Source organism: Lynx rufus, unplaced genomic scaffold (genome assembly GCF_022079265.1).
Source record: "Lynx rufus isolate CCGP_SWC_20201006 ecotype Redwood Valley unplaced genomic scaffold, mLynRuf1.p SCAF_3, whole genome shotgun sequence".
Lineage (NCBI taxonomy): Eukaryota > Metazoa > Chordata > Mammalia > Carnivora > Felidae > Lynx > Lynx rufus.
In genome coordinates this window covers 136,309,887-136,332,960 of record NW_025814845.1, presented here as the reverse complement: position 1 = coordinate 136,332,960, position 23,074 = coordinate 136,309,887, and the positions used below count along the sequence as shown (strand labels likewise).

The 23,074-nt window shown below is 33.5% G+C and overlaps 1 protein-coding gene across 3 annotated transcripts in view; it reads left to right on the top strand.

Moving 5' to 3' along the window:
* FSTL5 (follistatin like 5) overlaps positions 1-23,074 on the top strand; it is a 730,171-nt gene that overhangs the window by 358,965 nt on the left and 348,132 nt on the right. For all 3 annotated transcript variants that reach the window (XM_047091955.1, XM_047091954.1, XM_047091953.1), the window contains exons 4-5: positions 5,034-5,230; positions 19,457-19,577. In XM_047091955.1, the coding sequence (XP_046947911.1) occupies positions 5,034-5,230; positions 19,457-19,577 (318 nt within the window). The remainder of the gene's footprint in view (positions 1-5,033; positions 5,231-19,456; positions 19,578-23,074) is intronic.

The window sequence follows — 23,074 nt, the reverse complement described above, 5'->3', positions numbered from 1 at the left end:
TTCAATTTTTATTCTTTGAATATCTAAGATTTTAGCTTACATTAGAATGAAAATAATCAAATTTTAACCATAAATGTTAAAAAGAAAAATAATATTCTTATATATTTAGGTTTGGATGTTTTTGTGTTGAAGGAAATAGGTAATTTTTATTGATGGATGGGAGAGGGATAAAAGTGTAATTTCAAAAAGATAAAAACAGCCTTTGGAAAACATAACACTAAGGGTAATTGATATAATCTATAATTTTTAGCACTTACCATGTCCTCAAACAGATGGATGTACTATAGGATGTATAAAATGTAATTATCTTGGTTCCATAGAGACTTGGAGAGGTACTGCCAGCTAGCTACACAGGTGCAGCCATTTGAATGTCAGAGATTCTGCATCCTTCCCGGCCCCCCAAGGCCAGATGGATTTTAACTTCCCTTTGAATGACTCTGAATCAAGAATCAGCACAACCTCAGTGTCACTGCATTCATGGGAAAGATGATGGAATAGATACCACCAATAGGCATCTCATTTGTCTTGTTCTCAGTGTCTAAAACAGGGAACGCAGAGGAGATCTCTTACTGGTCTCCCAGAATAGGAGGTAAATCCAGGAAAATATTTCTTTCTCTTACCTATACCAATCAAACACTGCCTGTTGATTAATCTTTGAGAAAGGAATCTTATCAAAGCAGATGAACAAAAATTTCTTACCCTCCTGCCTGATGTTATTCATGGATGAGTCCATGATTTCCAAATATCTATTAATTGATATTTATTTCTAAATATCTATTCTGTTTCATTAATAATGCTAGTTCTTTTTCTTTCACTAAAAATGGTATTAAATATTTAATAATGCCAAATCTTCACTGTTTTTGCTCCTTAACCCATTATAATAAGAATTCTGCTGCATTTCGAAGATATTTGCAAATGACATGTCTGAGAAAGGGTTAGTATCAAAATTTTATAAAGAACTTCTAGAACCCAACACCCAAAAGCAAATAATCCAATTTAAAATGGACAGAAGATATGAACAGACACTCCTCCAAAGAAGACATGCAGTTGGCTAACAGGCACATGAAAAGATGTTCGACATCACTCATCATCAGGGAAATGCAATCAAAACAACAGTGAGATATCAGCTCGTACCTGTCAGAATAGCTAGTCAAAACACAAGAAAAACAAGTGTTGGTGAGGATGTGGAGAAAAAGAACCCTTTGTGCCCTGTTGGTGGGAATGCAAACTTGTGCAGCCACTATGGAAAAAAGTAAGGAGATTCCTCAAAAAGTTAAAAATAGAACTACCCTATGATCCAGCAATTGCTCTACTGGGTATTAACCCCAAAACTACAAAAAAAACATTAATTCAAAGGGATATATGAACCTCTATGTCTATTGTAGCATAATTTACAACAGTCAAATTGCAGAAGCAGCATCAATAGTTGAATGGATAAAGAAATATATATATATATATATATATATATATATATATACATATACATATATATCACTGAATATTATTCAGCTATAAAAAAAAGAATGAAATCTTGCCATTTGCAATGACATGGATATAGCTAGAGAGTATAATGCTAAGAGAAATAAGTCAGAAAAAGACACATACCATGTGATTTCACTCATATGTGGAATTTAAGAAACAAAACAAAGAAAAAAGAGATAGAGAGGGGAAGCCAAGAAACAGACTCTTAACTCTGTTTTCTATTAATAGAGAACCAACAGATGGTTACCAGAGGGGTGGTGAGTGGGGGGATTGGTGAAACAGGTGATGGGGATTATGGAGTGCACTTGTCATGATGAGTACTGGGTGATTTATGGAAGTGTTGAATCACTATATAACAATGTATGTTACCCATACTAAAATTAAAACAAAATAGAAAAATATCAATGGGAAAAAGACATATAATAAAAAAGGAGATTCTAGATTTTTTTAAAAATGCTCCATTTATTTACTAAAATCTTTCTTTAAAGTCACCAGTTACCTACAGTTTAAGGAATTCGGTGGGCCTGTTTTATTGTCTATCTTACTTTTACTCTGAAACATTTGACATCTCATCAGACCCTCTTTCTTGAGTTCTTTTCCCTTTAGCTTCCTTTTCAGTATTTTCGTGCTAGTTCTCAGATAGACCTTTTTCTTTTTCCTTTGTGAGTTATTTTTTTCTCTACTTGCCTAGTGTTTATTATGATGTTTATCTTTCTCTTTACAAATAATCCTTGGACAAATTTACTGAATCACATGTAAAAGTTCATCTTAAAACTCAGTTCTGAAGATAAGAGAAGCAGAGAATAAAGGATAGAAGGGATATTGCTTGTATATAAAAATCACTCTGGGGTTGCCTGGGTGGCTCAGTGGGTTAAGGGGCTGACTCTGGCTCAGGTCATGATCTCACAGTTTGTGAGTTTAAGCTCCGCATAGGGCTTTGTGCTGACAGCTCAGAGCCGGGAGCCTGATTCAGATTCTGTGTCTCCCTCTCTTTCTGCCCCTCCCCCACTTTCTCTCTCTCTCTCTTTCAAAAATAAACATTAAATTTTTTTAAATAAAAAAAAAATCACTCTGCTCCTTTCTAGCTCTGTAACTTTGAACAATTATTTAATTTTTCTGTGCCTTAATTCCTCATCTATAAAATGGTGATAGTTGTCTTTCTTCTGGGACTGTTGTGAGGAATAACTAATTTAAAATGTATAAACTTCCTGACATGTAAGAAATCTTCATTACATGTAATTTATTGTTAATAGCATATGTTCCTATTTATTACTAAAAAAATCTGTGACAGAAATTTTATTAAATCTATAAATTCTACAAAGTTTTACATAATTGCATAACTACTTCTTGTACATTTCTGTGGACTATAAATGCCTTCACTGCCATGCTTTTATTTTTATTTTCTTTGGATTGCCTGAACTTTCAAGGAAATTTACAAGTTGGGAAATGAAAATATTAATAGGATCACTATGATGATCACATTACTCAGTTTTATCAAAATTAAAATGAACAACTCAAACTGTTTCCTTGTTCCTCAAATTTTAAATATTAGTTAGCAGGTTTTCAGCATTTAAGCCCTGATTCCCATTGTCTCTCACCAACATTCTGGTCTCCACATTGCCTATGGTCCAATATCAGCTCCCCTAAATTCAACCCTACTCAGCATCAGTCAAAGGAGATACCAACCCAAGGTCAAATACAGAAATTCCATGGAGGGCTATTGCAATGGTCTATTATCCTTTTTCTCATTCTTTTATCACACATTTCTCTCTCTTCCTCTGCATACGCATGTGGGCACACACACACAGAATCACAGGCACACACAGGTTTGAAGGCTTCTTTTCTGTCACTTTCATGGACACCAAAATTGCTACCTATCCCCTCTAGATCTGATTACGTCTCTCTTTTGTCAGTGATTTCTTTGCTATTATGAAAACATTTTTAGCATTATTTTTTACTGAGAATGGAATAATGCAAAATTGACTTAATCTGCAGCACAAAGTTTATGTTTTGTTGTAAAAAAAAGAAGTTCTTGACAGGATTGCTAAACACTAAAATTGCTGAACAACAATAGCTATTTCACTATCTTTGAAAAATAAGACAGTCTCTCATCTCTCTAGAAGAGATTGTTTCCCATCTTGTCTTGAAAGAGAATGAGACTTCAAATCCTGTTTTTCAACGCCATACTTCTTAGACATATATTTAAAAATCTTTAGAAATCTTTTAAAATTGTAGATTCTGTTAAAGCCTAATTGTCAATATTGACAACAATTATAAAGTTAGTATTTTCTCTAAAAGTACATTGTAAAATTTCTTGGCTAATATAATACCTACTTTTTTTCATTTACAAATTACATTAGGCACTGTATTTTCTATAATATATTTTATATCACATTTGCTATCAGTAGTATATACTACTTTCCATTGTACTATTTAAAGACATTATCATGGGGGCCAGTGTAAAAAAAAAAAATCCTTTGTAAGACAATTGTGTGAAAATTGTAGTTATTTTTGAAGACATTAAGCTAAGCAATCATTTTCACTAATTCTGATGTTGCCAGTATTGTCCTGGTTATTTTATGTGAAATACTGAAAATCTTTGATGCATTGTTAGTGCAATGAGCTCATACTTCATTTGTGGAGATGAAATTTGCAAAGTTAAAACTTGGAGATACAAGGTGCAAACACATATCATGTAATACACTGTGCTCCTAAAGGAGAGATAAACAAATATCAGAAAAATAATTAAAGTCTTTTAGAAGAATACAAATAAGAACTCAGCATCATTGGGAATAGGATTTTTATAAATGTAAACACATGCATACAGACATCTTCAAAACAAATTCAAGTGTAAAAAGCATACTTCCAGTTAATATATGCTATCCTATTTTGAAACCATATATATATATATATATATATATATGAGCTCAAGTGCAAAAATCCAACACAATCTAACTCTTTGCCGGGCAAGTTATTTCAACTCCCTGTACTTCATGTTAAAACCGATGAAACTATCTATATAGGAATGTATGGTGAGGATTAAAACTAAGATAATGGGGCCACCTGGGTAGCTCAGTTCATTAAACATCTGACTTATGCTCAGGTCATTATCTCAGGATTCCTGGATTCTAGCACCTTCTTGGGCTCTGCAGGCTCTGTGCTGACAGCCCAGAGCCTGCTTCAGATTCTGTCTCCCTCTCTCTGCACCTCCCCTACCCCCTCTCTCTCTCAAAAATAAATAAATGGACATTAAAAAAAAAAACACCTTAAAAAAACTAAGATAATGTATTTAAACAATTGGAGCTATCATGTGTTTCTAAACCCTTCATAGAACCAATTACTTTATCCTAGAGAAAGCACACGGTAAACATGTTTTTATTAGATTTGATACAAATGAAAATAGCCTATTATTTTAACCTTGTACAAGTTGGAAGATAAAAATTATGTACCAAGTATATTATTTATAAGATATCAATTTCTTAACATTAAAACAATAAATGATTCCTTTTCAATAATATTGCTTTGAAAATAACTTAGTTCTTCTGTTACAGGAAATAACTGCAAGACCACTGAATACAACAAGATGAAAAGCATGCTTTTAGATTTACAAAATCAAAAATATATTACACAAGAAAATGAAAACCCTAACGGTGATGACCTGTCTTGGAAGAAGTTGTTGGTGGATCAAATGTTTAAATATTTTGATGCCGACAGTAACGGACTTGTAGATATTAATGAACTAACTCAGGTATGATTAATGATTAAATTAACAAGCTTATTTAAAAATCACATGTACAATATATTTATATCTGTGTGAATTTATTCTATATTAATAAATATGTATTTAATTTGTATTATTTGAAAGTGTGGACAAAACATTTTTAAGAGTAAAATGTGACTGCTGTTAAATAACAAAGATTTGATTCAACTGAGTCAATTTTAAAAATCTAATTGGCTTTACTATTCAATTCATGAACTGGGCAGCATCCCATCTAGCAAATAGAGAGGCACTTGGGAAGTTGTACAAATGGAAAGTTTTTGCAGGAGAGTGGGGCAAGAAAATTATTAGCAAAAGAGAAAGATTTTTCCCGGCAAGGCTGCTTTCCCTTAGCTGGAAAGGCTAGGGCTGTTATGTCGATTACCTCATCATCTTTTGTGGGATGGAAAAGGACCAAGCGGCAGACCCACTGGGGCTGATTGAAAAATTCCTGACCGACCCGTTAAGACTACATTTCTGGGGAAGGTTGAACTGCCATTAGATCACGTATTAAACCCCAGTTTGAGGATTTGGCCTAAATTATGCCATTTTAGGACTGTTTTAGGACCAAAATGGTTTGGTTTTTGGGTCTTGGTGTTGTTTTTCTTCTAACACTACTCTAACAACAATATTAGTTTCAAATAACATTTATATGATATTTTAGAGTTCAAAATAAGATAGCTACTTTTGATAGGTTTCTGTACCTTAAATACCTTAAGGAATCATCAGTTCTTTACCTTACAAAATTTATAAGATATCTTCAGATATGTTCTGAAGCCTTTTATAATGTTTAATTTTCTATCACTCAGTAAAAACTTGTGTATCCAATATTCAAGGAAACTATTCACCAACAATTGAGCACATCTATAACATGATGTAAATACATCATTTAAGAAGGTATTAAATTTCTGACCTATTTTATTTTTCCAATAATCAAAGATCAATTAGGATATAGTTAATCTAGGTCTAGTATTAAGTCCACATTGTTAAATTTCACTTATTTGAAAATTGTCACCAAATGAAATATGTGATAAGAAATTTGTTAGTAAAGAGAATATTTGAATAAACAAAAGGTCTTTATGTGAACCATTTGGAAAAAAATACAAATACTTTTATGTGTGTATCATGGAGACAGAACAGTTTGAAGGAAATTATAATACCCAGATTTAAGAAACTAAACTAGTTGTAGGTAGTATAGAAATGTGAAATAAGAGACATAAGTTTTCTCCAAAAACGTATACAAGTTTTAGGGAGTAATGGAGAAAAAAAACCAATCTTGGGTGACCAATCTAGGAAAATGGCTATAGCACTGAAGAAGTTTTCTGAATTCTTAATAATCTATAGTGTTTATTAAGGTGGATTTTGCTGCAGTGCTTGGCAGTTAATATAGTTTTAAAAAAAATCCAGTAGTTTATCTCCATAACACCATGCCATTCATCTCTTATGGTTAATTTTATGGTCTATATAAAGAATCTGACATTGTGGAATATTGGTTCGACTATACAAGGATTTCTAAGCTTTGGAATACTGTAACTTAGTTTCAAGACTTTATATCAAAGTGACTTTCTAAGTAAATTAATTACAGTTCTTGCCATTCCAGTTAATTAAAATATATATCATTTTCCTTATCTTCTTTAATTTAGCCTGCATTTATTGAGAAGTTACTAAATCCAGGCATTGGGATTTAAAGAATTGAACTCTGGAATTTTAGAGTAAAATCAGAAAATTTTTAATTAAGATACCTATGTTATCATTTACCTCATGATTTATTTTTCAAGAATGAAACTCTTTAGAATTTTATATTTATAGTAATGATAAGAAATGACTAGTTAATTAAAATGAAAATATAATTCAGTCATGTCACCTTGGTCTATGCGGGCCTGACATATTGGAATATATTGTGGTTTTGTTTTTGCTTGTATTTTGTGTATTATATATTATTATGTATTACATATTTTACATATATTTATTAGTTTTTATTAATGTATCTACATCATTGTAACCACTGGTTGGGTACAAAACATGATCTGACGAAATCCAGTTATTATCATAGTACCTACATCTAAATCCAAATGGAAAATTGCTACTCACTAGAAAATGGCAGTGACAGCACTTTATACCTATTTCAAGTTTGTGCTACATTCAAGTTAGTATTTGTTTCCTAGGCAGCCATTACAAAATAACAGAATATGGGTGGCTATATCAACCTGTCCTTCAGTTCTAGGGGCTCAAAGTCTAAAACCAAGGAGTTGGCTAAGCCATGCTCCCTCTGAAGTAACTGGGGGAGGATCTTTGCTTGTCTTTCTCAGCTTCAGGTAGTGCTAGGCATTCTTTGGCATTCCTTGGCTTGTAGATAACATCATTCAGCCTCAGGGCGCTTGGGTGGCTCAGTGGGTTAAGCAGCCCACCATTTATTTTGGCTCAGGTCGTGATCTTATAGTTCATGAGATCCCGCTGTCAACACAGAGCCTCCTTGGGATTCTCTCTCTCTCTCTCTCTCTCTCTCTGCTCCTTCCCTATTCATGCTCTCTCTCTCTCTCTCTCTCTCTCTCTCTCGTTCTCTCAAAATAAATAAACAAACAACCAAATAAAATCATTCTGCCTTTGCAGTCATATACCATACTTGGTGTGCCTGTCTTCACAACACATTGCCTTTTCTTGAAGGACACCAGTCATATTGGATTAAGGGGCCACCCTACTCCAGCATCACCTCATTTTCAGTTATCTAGTTATATCTTCAACAACCCTATTTCCAAAAAACACAACATGTTATGTTCTGAGGTCCTCAGGATTAGGTCTTTAAAATATCTGTTGAGAAGATACAACTCAACTCATAATGAAGTTCATCTGCTACCAAATGTAGTTGTGTTTTCTCTGTTACCTTTGATTTGGACTCACTTTATGTCTGAAAAGTCCCCTTCCAATTCATCTGAAAGTCGTCTTCAGAAACCCATTTCTTTCTTGGCCATCCATGAGGTACATGCAAGGAAAGATTTGGGAGATTTACTGGCTTCCTTCTGAATACATCCCATACTACATAAGTCATTCCCACCTAGTGTGTTGTGAAAATGTCAGTATCTCATCTGTAAATAATCAACTATGAAAAAAACAACATAAACAAAAACACAGAACTTAAACAACAACAAGAAAAACAGAAGTTTGTAACAAGTAATCTTGAAAAAATATAATAAACACCTAGATATGAATGGCACAAATACTGTTTTGATGTGAGTATTTTTAGATTTCAGGTACTTTTTAAAGATCTTTTGCAAGTATTATAACCAATAATACATACGGTTTTATTAATAAATGCAGAAACATATAATACCATCATTTAATATGGAATTTTCAAATAATTTAACTTAGAAGAGTAAAAAGGGAAAGGATCTTAATGGTGTCTATTAATAATTTATAAGATATTATTAACAGAAATGTAAGATACTGCCAGTGACAAGTAAAAATTAAAGAATATAATTTGACTTTGAGGTTTTATAATTGTAGCATGAAAGCTGGCTACCCACATTCTATTTTTATTCCCCATAATGAATGGGGAATCTTACAGATTTTCATGTAAATTAGAACACAGAGGACTGTCTAATTGAGAGAAAATACATTAAAAAATTAATAGTTAAAAGAGTAGGACCTTTAGAATCACAGTTAACAACATGTTATACCAAGAAAATATTTGCTAAAATGAACTGACTGGTTATAGAAATAAATCACGTTCAATCCATCTCTTTATCACTCTAGCTTAATAACATAAACATCTGTAACTCTATGTTTAGTCTTCCAGTCTGGGGCTAATGTTCTTATGTTGAAAATATTCAAGTATGAAATACAAATTGATAGCAAAGTGAAATTTTGGACTTTTAAAATAATTTTTATGAAGTTGATAAAATTTGTGATAGTACACTTGTAGATTTGCATTGGTAGTTGAAGATCTAGAAGAAAAAAAATCAAAAAAGATTGAGATGGTATATTCATTTCAGAAGATCTAAAGAGAATGTTCAGATGGAAAGGAGTGAGTGGGTCCCAAGTGATAAAGTCCTAGGATATTTTTTTTCAAAATAATCTTTTTTATGATCAAAGTGTAGTGGTTAAGAACTGTTATTATAGAACCTGGGTTCAAATAACATCTCTTACTTATGACCTGTTAACCTTTGGCAAGTTATTTAAAGTTTCTGAGACTCATTATATATATATATATATATATATATATATATAGGCAATGATATTAGTACCTACTGCATAAATTTGATGTCACACACACACACACACACACACACACACCATTTAGAATGTGTCAGCTTCTTAGAAGCATGACTAGCACATACAAAATAGAGTGTGTTAGTTATAACTGTATTTTCAAATCTAACTTTCATGTGAATGTCATGGATGATAATGGAAATAAAGTGGGTACATACACTTAAGTTAGTAATTGAGCGATTGAATAATATTTACCCTATGTTCATCCCTTGCAACTTTTTAATATTTATGCTTGGATGGTAGGTGATAACAACTTAAATACCATTAGTTTACAGCCATTATAACCCAGAAATCTATACACACATTATTAAACATACAAAAGTTTTAATACCAACTTTTACAATGAGAAAAAAAAATAGTTCTTGCAAAAGAAGAGTAGTTTTGGTTATCTCAAGAAATTAGAAAAAATAAATGATGGCATGTTTTTATTTTGCCCATCTCATTTGAAGTAGTTACACATTTATCTCATATAGCTGGCATGAATTATTAAATCCTCAGTACCAGATTAGAGTAACTGAGTAATCGTAATATTAGTAATAATGGTAATGATACTATTGGGTTATTGCTGTAATGCAGATGTCTGTTGTCCCCTTTGTACTTCTATTTGAGCTCAACTATATATATGTGAGTGTTTACATCACAAATTACACAAATCCCAAATTGAAATCTAGTTTAGATCCAGCACTTCGTACACTTTTCCTTTCCTTGTACTCTGTCCATGGTGTGCTTTTCATTACCTGCACCACTGATACAGTGCCCAAGTCTATCTCTCAACCTCAGTTTTCCCTGGGGGCTCCAAATTATTTGTCATGCAAAACAATGTTCTATTTTAGATTCCCCTTCTAAATATGTATGACCAAATATATCACATTCCACAGATGCCAACATCTACCTTAGTTAAAAAACTAATGACAAGTTATAGAATACTACACCAACATCAAAAACCAGTATCTATCATACTCTTCCCTCAGGGAGAAATATATCATCAGTTCTGAAAACAAAAAGAAATCCCTAGCCTCCATCTTCTGCCCTATTTTTTACACCCTCAGAGCCCAATTAAGTCATATCTGTCTCTATTTCCTCAAGTGCATTGTCCACTTTTACCCCTGGGGTGAGTATTTCTGTTTTTCCAAATGGCATGGACATGAGTGTTAGGGAAGAAAAGTGGGATATCTATCAAAGTTTTTTTGTAGGAACAAAACAGATTATTATTGTCTCCTCTCCCATGTGTCTTAATTACTGTATGATAAAGGTAATACTTCAATCACATTAATTTTTTTTTGTATTTTTTTTCTTTAAATGTCTATCCTCTATTGAAAACAGGTAAATGGGAACTTACTTTGTTCTAGTGGTTCTATATCTTTTCTCAAATCTATGCCATAGTGCCCGGATCCCATTCATAATGAGGTTATAGAACCGAGTGGTCTGCGCTGGTAACCAATCCTGTGTACTAAATGCAAACCCAAATGTTCTGCCTTTTCCTGAGGACCATTCTAATAAGGTGTGACCCTCGCTTGTTTGGTGTTTTACCTTAGCTCCTCCCCACATCTAACCAAATTTCTAACGCTCATCTCTATTACCTGGATCTCTCTCTCTCTCTTGCTTCTCTTAAATTACCTTCTCCCAAAGTGAGAATTCACTGCTCTCTTTGGAGAAACCTGAGCTTTACTAATGCCTGCTTCAATGAAAAGTGTTCTAACAATATGCTCCAAATTGGGTTATCATACTCCAATGTATGACTCATAGAATAATAGCTTACTGCAAAAACGTCAACAAACATAATTTTTTTTTTCCAAAGGATTATCACAAACCTGTTATCTCCCCTAAGCGCTGTATATATGACTAGTGTAGTCAGGTACTCAGTTTCATAGTGACACATTTGTGGTTTTAAGAACACATATTGTTTCTAGAACAAACATGAATGTGTAATGCTTGAAATCAAGATTTCAGGATGAAGAGACCTAACGTATGAGTATGTTCCTTCTGGCAGTCTGGCATGTAGGGAAAGGTCACTGGAAGTGTGAAAGTTAATGATCATTTGTTGGCAAAAGGAGCTCAGATCTGTTCTGGGTGGCTTATTCATGTGTATATGGAAACCACAGAGAATATTAAAGAGTTAAGTTAGACAGAAATAGGGGTGCCAGGATGGCTCAGTCAGTTGAGCATTCGACTTTGGTTTAGGTCATGATCTGGCAGTCTGTGAGTTCAAGCCCCACCTCAGCTCTGTGCTGACAGCTCAGAGTCTGGAGTCTGCTTCGGATACTGTGTCTCCCTCTATTTTTGCCCCTTCCACTCGTACTCTGTTTCTCTCTCTCTCAAAAATAAACATTAAAAAAAAAGGTGGGCAGAAATATTGTGAATCAGCAGTTACATTTATTTGTGAATTATGGAGAGAGAATAGGAGAGAACTATGTAGCTGAATGGCCTGAGATCCAAAGTAGGTTCTAGCTCTGTATCAATCTATTGTTGATCGATCGATCTATCTATCTACCTATCTATCTATACCTACCATCTCTCTCATCTTTGTATCTATCTAATGAAGACTTGGTTTGGGAGGAGGAAATAATCCAGAAGTGCCAGTAGGGAACCATTTAGTTATTGACCCATCTTCCTCGCTGAGGTAGAATGGATATGAGAGAAAAATTGGCCGCCAATTGTTAAAATTATTTGACAAATGATTTTCTTCAGGGGCAGCCAGAATTTCTTAAAGTTAGTGTGTGTGGATTGCATGTTTTTATAAGAAATGGAAGGTGAAGACTTTTTTGACCAGAAGCAGGATTTCCAGAGGTCATTATGATGGGTTTGAGTTAGAAAAGAATGGAGATTGAGTCAGAGAAGGAAATATGCAAAGCAATATAAGGAAACTTGGATTTCATAGGGTCACATAGGACAAAGGAATTTGTCCAGATTGCTCCTTAGAGGAGAATGGACAACTGTGTTTTGCACTGTGGTGTAATACGTTTGATAGTTAGAGTAAGATGAGGGAATACGTAGGCAGACTTCACCTGGCAGAATGGCATCTTTGAATTGTTAGCAGTGTTAAAAGATGGGTATACTGAAACATATTAAAATTTTAAGGGCTTATTATATCTTTTAAGTTTATTTATTTTTGAGAGAAAGAGAGAAAGAGACAGAGAGAGAGAGAGAGAGCATGGGGAGGGCCAGAGAGAGAGGAAAGGGAGAATCCCAGGCAGGCTCCCTTCTGTCAGCACAGAGCAGGTCTTGGGGCTTGAACTGACCAACCATGAGATTATGGCCTGAACCGAAATAAAGAGCCAGTGAATTAACTCATTGAGCCAACCAGGTGTTCCAATTTTCAGAGTTTATTGGAGCAAAAGTTGATTTGAATCCAGCAATGCCAAATCAGAAGTGGTTAGAAGCACTCTACTGAGGGGAGCTAGGGGAAAGCTTCTATATAGAGAAAGGAGAGAACAAAGTAAGGCAGGAAATCATTGATTCCCTGTAGCTTAACACATCCTATTTGTGATTGGTTGTGAGTTTTGAAACATTGAGGCATTTACAGGCCTAGATTTTGGGTTGTTTACATAGGCACCAGGACATTAGAGCCAACTCCGTCTAAGGGCTTCCTTGTTTAGAGCAGCAAACATAGGGTTCTTAAAGTGAAATAGTGCTAACAGCTTGGAAAATCTACTCTTTTGGCCTCTCCCTATTTCATAAAATAACCACCCGTGGAATTTAAGTAAGCAAAATCATTCCCTTGTGATTCTGAGTTTAAATAAGCAGCTGTATTGAGTATATTGATTTAGCACTTTCTTCATTTAGATTCTGTCATCTTAATAAGCTGATTCACATTAGGCATGCATATTAGAATGAAATATTTCCCTAATGTGCACACATGCCAACTCTTTATTAAAATAATAAAAAGAGCTACTTGTTCACAGGATTTAGATTATTACGTTATACATATTTGACTTAAAATGCTATTTGCTCAATGACTACCATATGTGAATACATTTACGAAATTAAATAAAAAGCAAGAATAAATAAGACTAGATATTTTTAAGCTATCAGGATGGGCAGGGCAATGATGTTTTTGCAAACTTTGTACATACCAATTTTCTTTAGAAATTATTAGAGCTGTTAGGTAGGGAATGGACAGTTAATCTTTATTTTGAGTTGATAAAGCCTATTACAATTTTAAAGGCTTTTTAAGAGGTTCTGGTTTCTAGTCAACATATTTATTTACTATAAGATTGGTAAGAATTGTTTTGTCTAATGGATAAAAAGCTGTTTTGGTGGGAACAAACTAAATACAAACAAATAAGCACTTGTATGGCTAGAAAAGGGAGATAAGTGAGAACTTCCAGGAATTGCCATGGTAATTAATCCTATTTAACATTTAAAACCCCATAAACTTTCTGGTATACAAAGTAAGGCAGTAGAAACCAGGTATTTGACTGAGAATGGTAGTAGCAAGGCCAGTAGGTAGATCTTAGTAGTACTGGCAATTTCCTCTGAAGCGCTAAAGATTTCAGAATAATAATAATAGCAACAGTTAGCACTTAACAGAAAAGTGAGGCCCCTAATTGTTGGTTTGGGTGCAGCTTGGGGCTACAATTAAGAAACAGTACTTCCAATTCTGTCTGGAAACATTAGTAACTAGTTTCAAATACTCTTTTTTTTTTTTTAATGTTGTTCATAATATGCACAAGACAATTGGAAAATTAAAATTTTGTCTTAAAAAATTTAAACATATCTTTTATAGCATCTTTCCTTTAGAATGTTAATGTGCTTTTAAAAATTTGGCATTCATATTCAGAGAATCCCTGTGAGCCATATAGGATGCCTTCAAAATAAGGTATTTTTTCTTCCCACCACGGGTCAAATAATGTTATCTCTTCAGTGAATTTTTCAAAAGAATTCATGTTGGCCGTATTGATTTTTTAAACGTTTTCTAATGTGTTACGGATGTTAGGAAACCTAAAGACAACTTGAAACATGTAATTAATTTTTATGTGATCCTTTTCTTCTAACACACCTATTGTATGATAGCATCAGTTATATATGATTAAACAATTATAATTTGTAATGTTAGTTTTTTACTCTCTGTCCTTTCACCTTATTTTTAGAGCACTCTTGGCAATCTGTAATTATTTTGTTTATTTAATTATTTGCTTGTTCCCACACATCCTCTCTAGAAAATTAACTCTATGAGGACAAAGACTATGTCATTCTTTTTTACTACTGTATCTCCAAAACTGTAGCACATTTCTATGCACGTGTCAGTTGTTAAAAAGAAAAAGGAAGGGGGAAGGGAGAGAAGGAGAGAAGAAGGAAGTCAAATAGGAGATATTCAGAGAACTAAGTAGTAGGGAAGCCAACCCATAGTGAGTGTATGGGAGAGGCTTAAAGATAATGCCTAAAGATACATATTTCTAAAAAAAGTATATTTATATCCTGACCCATAGGTTTCAATGTAATCTACATATTTGCCAAGTAAAGACTGAATATATCGTCTTCTCCTCAACTTCACAAATGTGATGTACTTTCTTTAAAATGGAGGAACACTGAACTCTGATCTACTAAGACCACTGTGATTGTGACGTGGTCATGATTAGTTTGAGGCAAAATAGCTTGCAAAGGATAAGAAAGTGCTCATCCTCTGATGAATGCTTGAAATTTTGAGTGGTGTATCTTTCCATGAGTTTACAGTTGCTGTTTTTCCCTGTTTCCACCAAGGAGAATAAAGAAAAAGACACAGAATTGGAAGATTCTACTTCATTGTGCTCCTATGCCCTCATGCCCATAGACTCATTACCATGATCTGACTTGAGACCATCAAAATTATGGATATGTTATATCTCTTTTATGAGAGTCAATATAATAATCTTTGATTTCCAAGTCATGATATATTCCTGGAAAACCAATATTCATACAGGGATATATATATATATTCATATATATATTTATAGCAGGGAGACAATCCTCTACACCTACCTCTAGCATTTTCCTTTTTTTTAATTCAAGTTTTATTTATCTTTAAATAGTTATCTGACATACTATATATTTTACTTATATATTTATTTGTTCCCTTCTACAAGCATATGAATTTCACAAAAGAGGGTTTCTTATCTATCTTGTTGGCTATTATCAGAGTCTAGGAAAGTGTCTGCAAATAGTACATTTTCAAAAATGATTTGTTGAATGGATACCTGAATAAACAAATGAAGCAGAATAATAAGGAGAATAGTTTAGTTTGGGGACGGACAGTTTTTTGTTTTGTTTTGTTTTGTTTTCCTGTTTGGGGACAAAAAAGAATACAGTATCAAAACATTGAATCATTCCTGAGTTATAATTCCTCATGCAACTTTGACAGTTCTATTACTTTGAAATTAAATATGTACCCCTCTGGAATACTGTGTATCTGAGCTCCCTGGATGACATACATTCTGCTAATACTTCTATTTTGTCACACTGACTCTAATCTCTGTGGAGCAGAATATTCATATAACTTGATTTTTGATCATTAAGGAAAGTGAGAATCTTTAATTTAATTATTATTATCATTATTTTAGCCTTAGAGAGTTCACCAAAGCACTGGTAAATTTGGAAAACATACTCAATATTTTACAATAGATAACAAGTAAAATTATGAGTCACCTCCTTGACTAAAGCTTTATTGTAGGATACTTAGATAACATTTGTGCATCTGGCTCTGTCATGATCTCTAGTTCAGAAATAACATGAGTGTTTTGAGGAAACTAGACTGGGAAGTTTTGAAAGCCAATGCCAGAAATAAACAAAAGAAATACAGGCAACTATGAAAGCCCTACAAGTTTGGATCTTCTGTTCCAAAGAGTGCTTAATGTATTACTGTGCACTTGGGAAGGAAATCTGCTTATTTTCTATCATATTTTCTTTTTTTTTAAGTTGTTTATTTATTTATTTATTTAGGGGTAGAGGAGAGGGAGAGAGAGAATCCCAAGCAGGCTCTGCACTGTCAGCACAGAGTACCTCAGGGCTTGATCTCATGAATCATGAGATCGTGACCTGAGCCGAAATCAAGTGTCAGATGCTTAGCTGACTGAACCACCCAGGCACTCCTCTATCATACTTTCTTGCAGACAGTCAAACATGATCGAAGCTCTAGTTATTTAAAGCCATTTCTCCATGCTGGTTAAGAGGTCTTAGGAAAGTACCCTCCTCATTTGGAACACACCAGACTACTCAGCTCCCATCAGGAATTCTAAAGGGGAGAAGAAGTAACTAGGAAGTATGTTTTTAAGTAGGCTGTTTTATTGGCCAAAAAATGGAATAAATGAAAAAAATATATACTTGAACTATTGATGATGAGAGACAAATCTCCTGTCTCCTATATATGGGCATGGTCCAGTATAGGTGAAGAGGGTTTTTTGTTTGTTTGTTTGTTTGTTTGTTTAAAAAATTTCCTAGCCAGAACCATTTGCTTTTCTAGGACACACTAGTTGAAACAGCAGGTCCAGCTTAAGTTGTATAATCATGATCAAATCAAGATCAAGATCAAATCAAGATCAAGCTAGTCTTAAGCCAGCATTCAGAAAAAAGGGTAGAAGTTCATTCTCTTTGTCTAATTAGACATGATTTAATCTGAGTAAACTATTAAAATAGAAAATATGAGACATAAAATGATGAATATTTTCTCCAGGTTTTTCCATCTCCTTCTCTTTATGAACATGTATGAGAATAAAAATTACTGAGAAATATTATTAAAATACCTGAATACACCAAGCCTGAGTGTCACTGCATCCTTAAAATTACCATTATGCTAGCATTGCAGAACTTTAGGAAGAGCATAGTGAGGTAAAATGAAATATGCCACCAACCCCCCGCCCCCCCACTACCACCCAGGGAAAGTCATTTTCCATGATCTAACAAATAACAGATGGAGAATGACTGAGAGCTCTGTTGCCTTCTAAATAGAAAAGCAGTATTAGTTTTCTCATTAGGCTTATAGGAGAAATGGCTTCAGCCGTTAGGTAGTTTTGTTAATCCCTACAGCTGGACTATGCAAAAGTGTAGGGCTTAATACTCACTCTCAACAATATCTATTTATGTGGATCAATTAAAGCAGATAAATGTTTTGCCTATTTTCCCCCTCCAAGGCAGCAAACATCGGCTTAACCAATGAAATGTGAATATATAACACAAGAATAGAGAGCCCAGTATATTGTAGAAGTTATATTTAGCAACGTCTATGTGTCATCATTGCTAAACCACTCAGGTGGCTACAGAAGAGGGCCGGAGGCTCTTGTGATCCATATGCTAAGCTCCATCCTCAGAGCTACCTCTATAGCTCATCCGCACTCAGGCAGAACTGAACTTTTAACATAGAAGTGTTCCCCAAAGGGTTATTAAAAAAAATAGTCAATAGCATCTGAGAATCTTTTGAAACTAGTATCACTGATCTGCTATTGATATAACAAAGAAAGTCTGGATTCACACTGTGAACACACAACAGAGCTTGTGCAAGCTGGCGTGGAAATCTGCAGTGAATTATTTGAATAAAAAGCACATTATATTTAAAAAATCATTATTTTTAACTTAAAATGATTACTTTTAACTATGTGTTATATGTTGTCTTACATCTAACTATGTGTGTATGTGTGCATGTATATGTGTGTGTATGTGTGTGTGTGTATACATGTCTATAAATATGATCTTCACAATAGCCATAAGAGATAAATGTTACTATCTGTTATTCCTAAATGAGGAAAGGTTAAATAATTTGCCAGAAATTATAGAGCTATATTAAGTGCCATTGGCAGGTGCAGAAGCCAGAGCTGGCTGACTTCAGAGCTTGCATTTTCTAATTACATGGCACCACCTTTAAAAAAAAAAAAGCACACACTACAGGCACCGGGGTGGCTCAGTTGGTTAAGCGACTGACTTTGGCTCAGGTCATAATCTTAGAGTTCATGAGTTCGAGCCCCACATTGGGCTCTGTGCTCACAGTGAGGAGTCTGCTTGGGATTCTCCCTCTCTCCCTCTCTGCCCCTCCTCCACTTGAGTTCTCTGTCTCTCAAAATAAATAAAACTTAAAAGAAGATGAAAAAACACAACTATAATGCACAGCTCCAACAATGTGAAATACTGTTTCTGTATGTGAGAGAATGTGAAAAGCTATGGACACAGCTATGCAGCCACCCAGATGGATAGGAATGTTTGAAAAATCTTGGGGAGCTCTTTTATGTGAGACACAATAGTCAAATCAGTAGAGTATAAAAAAGCTACTGCCTCAGTCCATAGGACAGAGCACAGAGAAGAAAAGCAGTATGATGATTTTTCTCACCCACACTTGGATGGATTTTCATCATCAATTGGTGCATTAATTCTCTCTGGCTCCTGGAAACAGTCATTTGCTTAATAGCTCTTTTGTGACCGAGGGAGTTAATGCACAATCCCAAATGGCTTAACTTCCAGCTGAGGAGGAGTTTGGGCAGAGAAAAAAAAAAAAAAAAAAAAAAAAAAAAAACATCTAACTTCATTTTTCACAAATAATTTGAAAATGAAAGTTGGAACAAACGATCTCACTATTTTTGTTGAGAAAGAGCCCTGTTTTCTTTTGACAGAGGTCACTGAGACGTAGGAGGCAATTTTCATGTGGAGATATTTCCTTGAGTCAGTATAAATGGAGCAAAGAAAATGAGTGAAATACAAAATGTCCTTGTAAAGCTCAGATTTTCTGGGGCCTACTATGAGATTTTTGTATTAGAAAGTTTGGATAATTCTAAGTACCTATCTTAACTTTTTAACTTTATATCTTTGGAATGGTTCAAAATAATTGTCCAGTAACTGAAAATCAGGATTTTTCATAGGTTCAGTTCTTTGCCCTACTGCAGACTTAAAATGACTGCAGACTTAATAATCACTAAGTGATTATTATGTATGATTAATTATGCTATAGAAATGTTAAGACGGTTATAATTGTATGGTTATAATTTCCTTGTTCAGGTGATAAAACAGGAAGAACTTGGCAAGGATCTTTCTGATTGTACTTTGTATGATCTACTGAAATACGATGATTTTAACTCTGACAAGCACCTGGCTCTTGAAGAATTTTATAGAACATTCCGTGAGTATAATATTCATTCTCTAATTCCTCTTCGTTCATTTTCCTGTTTCTTTACACAATCCAGAATGTTGCTTGATCTGAGAGTACAGGCTGTTTTTAAATTAAGAGAAGTGGTGTAAGTAAGATAAAGTGCTGAAGTGTACTGAAACATATGTAAAAGTTAAGGGATGCAGTAATCCTAAAATGAAAAGCTGGAAATATTTGATAACCCTGGATATCAATTCTTACTGATTCTCATTGAAAACGTGAATTCCACAATGCTGTTTTTAAAGTTTGGGGGGAGTAGTAGCACTTGACTAGTCTTCACTGTATATCGAGAACAATTTAATTATTTACACAGTGACTTTTTGTTTTTCGTTTTTTGTTTTTACACTATAGGGAAACCAAGGTAGATTAATAGATAGAGTTTGCATATATGTTAACAATAATTAGCATAACAATGGAAAATTGTATTTATATTAAGGTACTTTGGAATAATTTATGTATGTTTAAATTGCTTAAATACTTCTTAAAATCGACTATTTATGCTTTATAAAGCATAAATATGCTTTATATGCTTTATATGATTTATGATTTGTATATGCTTTATAAATCATATATGAAATATGATTTATATATGCTTTATAAGTCACCAAAGAATCAAAGCTCAACAGGATTTAAGTCAGCACTGAAACCAGTATTTTTTTCTATCAATGTTCTATCAACATTTCTATCAATGTTATATATATGCACATTTATATATTGCTTTCAAAAAAGACAGGAAATAGGATATGTACTTGATGTAAAAAGATCTCTTTTGAATTATGCCTCTTCCATCTATCAGTGGTCTGATATTACGGAAATTACTTAAATTCCTGAAAATCCATATAAATATGAATAGTAATGTTCTTGTCATATGATAATTTTATATTAAAACATTAAATTAGATTTTATGTAAGTTTTGATAAAGCAAAATAATATATGTGAAATAGTTGCAGGTGATGAAGCTTTAAGCCAAGATATCAGTATGCTCTTCAGATTTAATTAAATTACATTTCCATTTTCAATTAAAAGGCAGGATAGCAAGATGCAGAGTGACTCTATAAACAGTTAACCCCTTAAAAAATGTCACAATCAAGGATAGACACCTTTCAAAGACAACAACAGGAAAGCAGCATTATTATTCTACGTTTGTAGGAAGAAATTGAAACACAAAGAACTTAAGAACTAAGTGGCTGAGTTTATAATCAAAGCTATGTCATACTGTGAAGGCTTTGTGTTTTCCACTAAACTTCACTCTGTAATAGGAATTATTTTGTGTACTCATGGTGGCAGCGAGAAGATATGGTTTATCAGAAAAGAAATTATATTTATATTCTTCTATATCTATATTACATTAATATTGTCATATATTAATTTACAAATACCATATATAAGCTAGAAAGAGATACACATCACAGAAGGGACTACATAAAATATTAAGTAAGTTAGAATATAATCTCATTTGGGAAATCACGAAGACTTTTTGAAGGTGGTAGCAACTGAATTAGTCTCCAGGATGAGTGGATATGGACTTTGGGCAATAAAAGATGGGAAACTGGACAAAAAAGTATAGCATAAATAAAAACTCAAGTGTATCACATACCAGGGTATTTACAGAAATTAATTCAACTGTAAGGTCTGTGCCAGTATTGAAATTCTATGAAAATATATAAATTATTATTATTATTATTTTACTAACTTGTTTTATTAAACAATCAGTCTAATTTACCAGCTCCAATCTCTCACCCTTCTACTAGGTGGATACTTGGATTTGACTAAATAAAAGTAATTGAAACTTGTAGCAAGAGCAGAACATATTTTTTTTTTAATTTTTTTTTAACGTTTATTTTTGAGACAGAGAGAGACAGAGCATGAATGGGGGAGGGTCAGAGAGAGGGAGACACAGAATCCGAAACAGGCTCCAGGCTCTGAGCTGTCAGCACAGAGCCAGACGCGGGGCTTGAACTCACAGACTGCAAGATCATGACCTGAGCCAAAGTCGGCCGCTCAACCGACTGAGCCACCCAGGCGCCACTGAGCAGAACATATTTTTAATGGCATGCAATTTATCAAGCATCAGTAAGATAATTAAATAGATGTTTGTGAGAATTTTTATTAAAAATATTGTTGATGATGAAATGGTGGAGCTAGAAACTAAAACAATAAAAATAAAGTAGGAATAATATGTTATTTTTATGACAGTACAGCAAAGACTGAATAATGATCCCTGGCAATATCAGTAAATAAGAATCTTGTCTAGAATGCTGCTGCTTACCCTATCACAGGGAAAAAAATGATACTGTGTTTTGAGATATGATTTGATGTTGCTAAGGAAGGCAAGGTAGATCAGTATATTGTTCTGATAAAGAAAATTTTGCAATTCAGAAATTTGTATCATCAGTAAAAGCATTCACTAGAGAAATAATAAAATGTTGTCTGTGAAGGAGCTAAATTATACTAGAAACTGTTGAAGTTGGATGGAAAAAAATCTATATGATTTGGGTTAACTCTTAGAAGTAACAATTTTATGGAAATTATATATAGTAAAGGCAATGAATTTAATGAATGTTATAATGTTTCTGCCATGAGGTCAAAATTATGCATCACACCCAAGGTCTACATTTTTAATATTCTGAGTCATAAAGAGATATTAAGTAATGAAAGCACTTGGCAATCAGCAATCATATTATGAGCTTTTTTCCTTTTTGTGTAATTGCAAAACTATCCCTTAACAATGATAAAATAATGTTCATGTAGTCATTTAGAGAAGATAATGTTTTTCTAAGTAATGCTGGAATTATATGGAATATTTTAATATTCTTTGTGGTCTTACCAAGTGATTTTCTGGAAAGTATCACATTTTCAGTGTTGCACCTTGCTTAAATAGGTCATCAGACTATATAATGATCCCTTAGACGTAGAAGAACTAATTTGTGTGGATAGTGTCTAGATTAGCAAAAAGTATTTATACTTCTTGAATAGAAAACATGTATCTATTTCTTTCTTTCCATCTATTATAATACTTTACAACTAAACCCAATTTGGTTTTGTGAAGTTTAGTGGCAGGCTTTTAATAATGGCATAATTTCAAAAAGTCACTGCATTATAAAATACTAAGGTAGTGTCATGAATAAAAATGTGTAACAATAGTGAGAAAAGCAATCTATTCGAAAATCATGTATTAAGTACTTATGTGTATAGAATGCTGTGATAGTTAAACCAACTTAGAAAGATTGTTTTCTTTCCCTTAGGAATATATAATCTCAGACAGACAATGATAAAAATGACAGATCTAGTAAGGGTAAAATAATCTTTTTTTTTTTATATATCCAGAATGATTCCTCCAGATAACTCTTAAAATGAAAACCTAGAAAACTAAACAGTCCCTAAATGAATGTTCAATAGAATAAACGAAGTCCAGAGAAGTTAAAAAACAAAAACAAAAACAAAAACTTCTCTTAATCCATTAATTATTT